The sequence below is a fragment of the Zea mays genome, chromosome 1 (genome assembly GCF_902167145.1).
Source record: "Zea mays cultivar B73 chromosome 1, Zm-B73-REFERENCE-NAM-5.0, whole genome shotgun sequence".
In the NCBI taxonomy this organism is placed as follows: Eukaryota; Viridiplantae; Streptophyta; class Magnoliopsida; order Poales; family Poaceae; genus Zea; species Zea mays.
In genome coordinates, this window is record NC_050096.1 from 65,380,138 (window position 1) to 65,388,387 (window position 8,250).

Here is an 8,250-nt window from a genome sequence, read left to right on the forward strand (position 1 = left end):
ACTGCAGCGAATGTCTTCATATTCGCTCTATTGGGTCAGTCTCCACACAACAACTAAAGGTAAGACACTTGTGTAGTTGTGTCCCACGACCCATCACTACCGCTAGGCCAGCAGTCTCTCCTAAACTCCTATCCTAACCCCGAAACCCTGACCAAGACCTCGATCCCTTCTTTTTTTGGATGATTCCCATCCTCACGTGTTCAAATTCAACTTCTTGTTTGCTTGGACTTGTTTGGATAGAACAGTTCTCACCCATAGACTGGACTAGAGAAATAAAACAATTTTCTTGACTGGTTTGTTTGGGTAATAATAAATTAAAAACCATTCCTCTTAGCGCACGCTCTGAAGACATATCCTGCAAATTCAATACAGGTGAGCCATCCGCCACCGTACACCGGCAACACCAAAACCACATGGCAAGGATAGACACAATCTTGAAACTGATCCAAAAGAATCCTGAAAGAAACAGCACGCCGCAACAGCATGCCATGCCGAGAGCACATGTGTTAATGATAATGCATATATTTTTCATCAGAGCGCCCTGAAACCTGTAAAGATTCAGGATACTTTCATCGGAGCACCCTGAACCCTGCACAAGTTCAGGTCAGGTTCAGCTGCAGTTTGACTCGATAGATAGATGGATGACGGACAGTGCAGTGCTACGGTACACTACCCGGATCAGCAACACTACCTGTCCTAGGTCAGAAAGAGAGAGCACTGTTCCAGGCACTGCAATAGAATAGTGTTCAGGACATCTCAGAATCAAATCTTATGAAACTTACTATGCCAAAACCACAATCGTTCCAGGCACTGCAATAGAATTTGCTCATCAAAATCCGATACAGCATTTACATAAAACAGATTGGCAGAAGATTCAATGAACGAATAGTAACCATTCCGCTAACAACATTTCGAAGGTTAACAATGTTGTGCAACTCCGTAGGCTAATCCATTCTCATCCATAAACAATACCTGCATATGGTTTACCCTTTGCATGTTCCTGCACATTCCTAGTTAACAAGACTCACGGGCATGAAGAAGAATCAATCTTGAATCAAGCCCAGTGGAACTTACAACCTGCTAAATCTACATGAAATGAACAGTGAACCTGCAAAAAAAACTTTGCGTACTGCAGCCTCATGCACATGGTTCAACCGTTGGCATATAGTTTCCCCATCATAGCATGTTGGCAAGTACGTTATCGGGACTTCAATCACCAATACTCATTTAGTCAATAAAGCATTATAACATATGCATCAGGTTAAAGAGTTCAGTAAGATCATGACTAACCCATTTTTTGGGTCATTGTGATAAATCAATACGACTAAAAAAAGTTCCAGCTACCCAAAGTTTCGGATATTAGCTACTCACACCAAAGTATATATTTATAACCGATTAAGTTAGAAAGCTTATACTTAAAACACCAACGTACTTCAAATTGGCTTAATGTTCTCGTTCAAAAAAATGACTTCAATGTTTAAACATAAACTTGCCCATGTGTAGCAAGTTGCAACAGCATTGCAATCGAACAAGTACAGATGTGTGTTCAGCTAGCTAACGTCAGTTCAACAATGCTCTTGGGGCCTGTTTGGTTCAAAGCCTGCCACCCCAGGAACAGAAAATCTAAAGCCTTGGATTGCAAGGAGAGCCATGCAAAGCTGTCTGAACTAAAACCAAACAGGCCCTGAAGATTGAGGCAGGCAGGTGAAACTGAGTGTGTTCGATGGCAGGGGTAGATGAATAAAGCAAAATGTGCAATTCAGTGAAATGTTGGCAGGGAGGAGCGAAGTTTGGTATATCTAGTGTCGGATGCAAAAAGGCCATTTCTGGTGTTACTTTAATTTAGGATGTCAGTCACACATCACTGAGAAGAAAGTAACCCACATCTTCCATGGAAAGGCAAGTAACAGCTCCCTAGGGTTTTTTAGTAACATATTCCTGGCTTTTTGGGTGGCATATAGGAAACAAGTGTTTCAACAAAATCACTAAACTGAATCAGGTTTCAAACAAGCAAATACATGCAGTCTCAAATGCGACCTTTCAATACATAGGTTCAGAACATTTGCGGCAGGGCTAAAAACATAGGCCCACAGGAAGACAAAGTAATGTAGTGAGGAATATAAGGTGGTCTATGGCATCCACACGGGTCCTCTTAAGCAAAGCTTCCAGGTTGGGCTCTCTTGGTCATCTGGTTTGGGAAGGGACTCCAATAAGCAGGCTCCAAACTTCAATGTCTTGGCTGTTTTTATAGTACGTGAGGGGAGCAGGGGTGGCAAAGGTGAAAATAACAGGTCCATCAGATAGCTGAGCTGGGTTCAATGTGTTCAAAAGGCAAAAAAAAGAACATTAAGGTAGGCAAATGCACAATCACATAATCATTCTAACATATCAAGAAAAGGTTGAAGAACAATACCTGCTTTATCAAGCAATCTAAATCCTAATAACCATGACGCTTTCCATAGTGAAGAGAACTATGACCAGATAACCTGATGGAAGTTATTAGCAGTTACAAAGAACCGCGTGAGCACATATAGAAATAAAAAGACATGAAGCACAAACAATTGCTATATACAGCAATGTACCAAACTGAATTTCTATACTGATGAATCAAACATTGTATAGCCATCCTTACCCACTATTAGAGGAGCGAGCACTGTACCCGCTGTAAGCCCCATATCCTCTTCCAGGTGCCTAGAGAAAGTTTTAGTTGATTAAGAAATGAAAAAATACTGATAATAAGCTATCAACAGGCATAACAAAGAGTACAGCACAATATATGTTATACCTGGGAGCCGCCATAACTTGCATAGCTGTCAGAAGGAATCGTGTCATCCGATGTACGAAAACCACTTGAATATAGATAGTGCCCAACAGGCTTGGTGTCTCTGCCTAGATATTTTGGTTCATCCGAAACACCAGCAGGCAAAGGATGGTAAGGGATAACAGGTGGAAATGCAGATAAAGAGCCCTCTCTTTCAAAGAAATTGGCTTTCAGCCTTGTAGCTATTTGCACAAGAGCATTTCTTGCAACATCAAGGCCTCCAGTGATCTGGAGCACAGGCAAATCGATATAATGAAAACCTGCTATAGCATATAACCACGCGAATCCCTCAAAAAATAACAATATCAGAAAGCCCAAATTGCTACCTGAACCATCTCATCATCTTCTGCTGCTACCTTTGGAACATTTTCTTTTGAAAGAATACGTACATTTGCTCTGGATGTTCTCCGTATCTCAGTAATGATTGAACCACCTTTGCCAATTAGGCACCCAATACGTGATGTTGACACCAGCAAGCGTGTTGTGTATGACTGCTCAGCTGATTCTAAATCACTTTTCTCGCTGCATCTAGGCTGCAAACGAACTGCAGCATCAATTGTTGGAGATACAGGATCTTCAAAGAACTGCATGGAACAAAATACATGGTTGGTCAAGAAAAGCAACCAAGAAAAGGCAAGAAAGCATAATATAAGCAGATCAAAAAGAGAAATCACCTCTTTCGCAGAAACTGTAATTATGCAGTCATCATCAGGGTCTGAATTGGAGCTAGCCACTTTGATTAAAGCCCCAGACTCCTGCCTAATCTGTTTGATAATTCCACCACCCTTCCCAATTACACCCCCCACATTTGCAGCAGCACAAAGTAAACGCAAGCTAAACTCCTTTGCAGAGCTCTCATCCCTTCGTGGTTGGTATAAAGAGGGCCAATCTCCTGCTACATCACCTTTGTAGCCACCATAAGGAGGAATTACTGGAGTGATCCCTACAACAGGTGCAGTAGAGGAACCACCAAGGTGGGTGCTCCCTGGATAAGGTTGGGTCAAGCTGGATGCAAGAAGATGCTGTGACTTGGATGGGTTGTTATGGAGGCGAGATGACACTTGATGAAGAGCCTTTCTGACAACTACCGTGTCCCCAGATATCTAGTGTCAAAAATATTTGTAAGTCTTATCAGTAAAGATGATTAGCACAGACAGCAAACCATACAATTCCAGACATCTTTTCAAGTTTCAGTAAAAAATAAATGGTGTATACATTTAAGAAAGGAGACACTGCCAGGATTATATTAAAGAGTAAGGATAGATAAATACATTCATATGCAGTACAGTTTGTTTAGGTAATTAAGGAATTGATGTGAATTGCAAACCTGGAGAAGTTCGTCTCCACTAATGGCACATGCGGGGATATGATCATTACTAAGGACACGTATTTGTGCACCAGTCTCACTGCGGATTCCTTGGATGATCTGCCCACCTTTTCCAATAATGCATCCAATCTGGTCTGATGGCACAAGCAAGCGAACAGTAACTTGAGGTGAAATTTCTTCGCTGTCTTCGTTCCCAAGACCCTCATCACTGGCAAGCCTCTCATGAACTCTAAAGAGGGCATCCTGAGCAGGGCAAACCTCATCTTCAGCACCATCGATGGTATTAGTTTTCCTGCTTGTGCTAAATATGGTAACAACTCGCTCATCACATCCAGGGACACTCTCGCCAATCCTGATCTTAGCTTGGGTCTCAGTCCTCAACTGCTTTGCAATTTCTCCACCCCTGCCAATGATACTCCCAATTTTTCTAGAGGCACAGAGGTAGCGATACACAGTGTCATCAGGACCAGGTGCATATGTATCATCGCCAGGATTTCTTCTCTTACTGCCTCCATTTTCAGTAAAATCAGACTGGCGCTTTCCATGACTGTTTCGGTGGCCAGCCATTATCTGGAAGCAGAGGTAAAACAGTAAAAAAACACATAGAACAGTGCACCAAATGAACACAAACTTAAATAGCAGTCCACAATGTCCTTAATAGCAGAACATGTGGTGTGATATAACTACGACATTTTTTCTCTCGATAGGGCAACCCTTTTGTGTAATTGTGTTATATAGAAAAAAAAATTGGGTATTGAAATCTCTGAACTGCAAACTCCAATACCATCAAACCAAAAAAGGATGATGTACTAACTTAGGCATGCATTAATTTCTTGGTACAAATGCATAGTACCTAGGTTAACAGTTTTTTTAACACTACAGTTAAAAAAGTCAACATATCATGTTTTCAGTATGATTAGTAAGTTACAAACACTTGTAATTTCGTCATTGTCAAGTAAAGAAATTCGGTTTTACCGTGGTGGGAAAAATCAATATGCTGAGTAATGCATAAACCAGGAAACAGACGTTCCTATGAGAAAGTGGCACATTTTCAATTTCCAACTTAATTAATTAGGTTAATCCAAAACCCAACCAAAGGTTAGCAAAGAAGCAAACACTACACGGTCTGGCACATGCGTCTGCTAATTATCAAACTCTACCTTTAGTCCTTCCTATTAGCGGGCGGGGGAGCTTTCAAAGCGCAACCGTCAGGCAAGAAATTCCGAAATAATTGGCTCACATACTTATCTTTACCACGTCTACGCGCCCACCGAAGAGATCGAACCACCAAGAAGACGGATTGGCACGAAACAAGGGCTCTACCGCCCGGATCTACGGGGTGCAGACGCCGAACTAAGGCCCGCCGTCGCGGGATTCGACGGGGCGTGTGGCAGGAAGAGCCGGCGGAGGGGCACTGACCTCGGCGGTCTGGGGCAGCGTCGCGAGAGAGACGATGCGGCCCTTGCGGCGGAACGATAGATGCCGCCGTAACCAGGAGCTTGCGAAATCGAGGAGGACAGCCGGGCAGGGGGAGGCTAGGGACACCGATCGACGAAGAGGGTTAGCCAGCCACGGAGGGTGGCAACCTTTTGTCGCCACGATTCACGAGCTCGTGTTTTTTTCTCATGGGCCGCGTGTGGTTCCTTCTGGACCATGTTTCCCTTCGCTTTCTTTCTTTCCTTCTTTTGCTACCGGCCCACCACCAAAGAATCCTTTCGTTTGCACCAACCTGGTATCGTACGTAACAAAAAACTCTAAATTTTTACGCTATAAAATTTAAATATCAAATCAAATTAGTATCAGACTCTATTTCTATTCATTTTTAATAAAAAATTAATTATGACCCTAAAAACTTATGAAGAAACATTTGAATCATGATCTATTATCACTCCTACATATTAGTGTTTCATTCCATCTTATCTATGGATTATATGTATGATTGGATCCGCTTATAGATCTCTCCAACTGAATTGAAACCAATATGAAAGTGCTTCTAATTTTATTATTAAATCAATTTTAATTTATCTCAATTCATTGAACCAAACAAGGCATAAAAGATTTCATCTTATTCTTATTTTATATATATCTTATTTCGCTCTAACAACGTCCTCTATATTTCAGCATCTATATGTTAAACACTTATATTAAAGACGTATTTTGCTTCGATTTTTTTACTATGTATGTCATACCTTCAAGCATCTTATACATATTTAAGTTTTACTTAATCCATTATCAAAAGTACAAAAGTAGATAAAGGAGATAATAGCAGGGGCGGAGGTACAACTTACTGTTGGTGTCAGCTGACATTGATGGATTTTAGAAAACATAATGTAAAGTAATGTTTAAATATTATATAAATGTTGATGGCATCCATCTAAAATGATGGTGACATCGGCAAACCTCGAGACTGACTTCGTCCATGGAGAAGAGAGACTCTATATAGAGATACGAAGAAATGTTTTCTATATTTAGAAAATGTTTCAGATAATACCGTTAGAGCAACTTAGGAGATTCTCTATATTTTTCCTAATCAACATAAATATAGATTTAAAAATAACCTCTAGCAAATTATTTAAATAATTATCCAAATATAGACATATTTTATTTCATTTTCTCACTAGCCAAAGATAGGAAACACAGTGGGTCTCTAGAGGCAAACAAGATATAGAAAAGTTGTTGGAAACTGAAAAGATATAGAAGGTGAGTTTTATGCAAATGACTCTCGAAATAATAATTTAGAGAATGAAATTTAGAAAGACTCTTGGAGGTGCTTTTAGAGCGTATATATAAGAAAATCTTCTCTAATATATGGTAAATGGCCCTCTAGTGTACCCTTTTGGAGTCAACATTATCTCTTAGTGTTGGCGATGGATATCAAAGAATTCTTCGATATCTAGTGGTCACCTTGCGACCGCTTATGAGGAGAAAAATCAAGAAACGAACTACGCCACCAATTCTTCGTATCAGGGCCACACGACCACGATTAGGCACGGTTCCAAATAGAGTTGTACTCATGTGAGGGCATCCAATATATGATGATTTATTAGGTAACCTTTTATACATGTTATATTGAGAGAGAGAAACTAAAACGATATCCCATCATGATATAGCCATTTCCACGGTCAAAATATGTATTTTAATCTTAATTTAGAAAATTATATGTATATAATTGTACTTTATAGGCTTAGGTGGGAAGGGATCTAGGTGACCATTTTGTATACTTTCGAACAAGTCACCAGGATATGTTCACATACTTGATCATTTTTGGTGAGTCAGTGTCTCTATGAACCATTCATTACACTTCTAGATTGTTCTGATGTTGCCGTCAAATTATAACCAGATTAGGGCAACGAAAGGAGACGGTTGAGCCCAATGGACCACCTATTATAAGTTGTTTCCTTAGTGCGTAAATTAGACCGATGGGCCATGTATCTTAGAAAAGGAATGAATATATGGTTAGTCCGACTAAGGGTATGTGTTGTCTAAGTCTCCAAACTATAAAATTGTACATTTTTCCTTATGAATAATCAAAAGGCATATGTTCCGAAGTAGTGTGTGTATCTCATCTTCTTGGTGTGTCGCCATTCCTTTCCAAATGGTTTACAAGGTAAGTGACATGTTACTCTAATGCATCTCTAGCAGACGCAAACAAGGTTGTTTGATACTTTGTTTTACTATGTGCAGGAGCAATGTCAACAATAGCATGCACAAATCAACTAGAGGTGTATTAGCGGCTACGGTAACACAGATCACCAACTTGGCATGGATAGCCCAAACCATGCCTAGCCAACATGGATAGTCACTCTAACTAACTTATTTTCCTGCTTGACATGCGCTACAAATACTGTCTTTCTCAAAATGAACATTTGTTAGTTCTAAAATGTGTTCTCCCTTTAGAAGCTTATGAAGATTCTTCATTCCAACATGGGCAAGTCGGTGATGCCAGAGCTAGCCCATATTAGTCTTAGCAATTAAGCAAGTGTCTAGTTCAACATTGTTATCATTAAAATCAACTACATATAGTTGATCATCTAACACTCCCTTAAAAGCTATTGAATCATCACTTCTTCTAAATACAGTAACACTTATATCAGTAAAGAGA

General features: G+C 40.2%; 1 protein-coding gene across 3 annotated transcripts; it reads right to left on the reverse strand.

Moving 5' to 3' along the window:
* Window positions 1-784: 784 nt before the first annotated feature.
* LOC100502234 (RNA-binding KH domain-containing protein) lies at window positions 785-5,792 on the reverse strand. Of its 3 annotated transcripts, none has more exons than XM_008649339.4 (8): window positions 5,568-5,792; window positions 4,149-4,718; window positions 3,496-3,924; window positions 3,148-3,405; window positions 2,786-3,049; window positions 2,633-2,691; window positions 2,414-2,486; window positions 785-2,239 (listed from the first exon to the last, which is right to left on the reverse strand). In XM_008649339.4, the coding sequence occupies exons 2-7, from the start codon at window positions 4,713-4,715 to the stop codon at window positions 2,438-2,440; spliced, it is 1,626 nt and encodes a 541-aa protein (XP_008647561.1). In that variant the 5' UTR covers window positions 4,716-4,718; window positions 5,568-5,792; the 3' UTR covers window positions 785-2,239; window positions 2,414-2,437. The 3 variants fall into 3 exon arrangements, with proteins under 3 accessions (XP_008647561.1, XP_008647560.1, NP_001183640.1); XM_008649338.4 differs by having other exon boundaries at window positions 785-2,309; NM_001196711.1 differs by having other exon boundaries at window positions 2,202-2,304; window positions 5,568-5,699.
* Window positions 5,793-8,250: the final 2,458 nt, after the last annotated feature.

Bases quoted from the DNA above. Each gene is read 5' to 3' on its own strand.
- LOC100502234 (XM_008649339.4), bottom strand. From the start codon at position 4,715: ATGGCTGGCCACCGAAACAGTCATGGAAAGCGCCAGTCTGATTTTACT. The intron at 3,925-4,148 runs GTTTGCAATTCA...TTTTGACACTAG, and splicing joins GTGGAGACGAACTTCTCCAG to ATATCTGGGGACACGGTAGT. The intron at 2,487-2,632 runs GTAAGGATGGCT...AACTTCCATCAG, and splicing joins GCTCGCTCCTCTAATAGTGG to GTTATCTGGTCATAGTTCTC.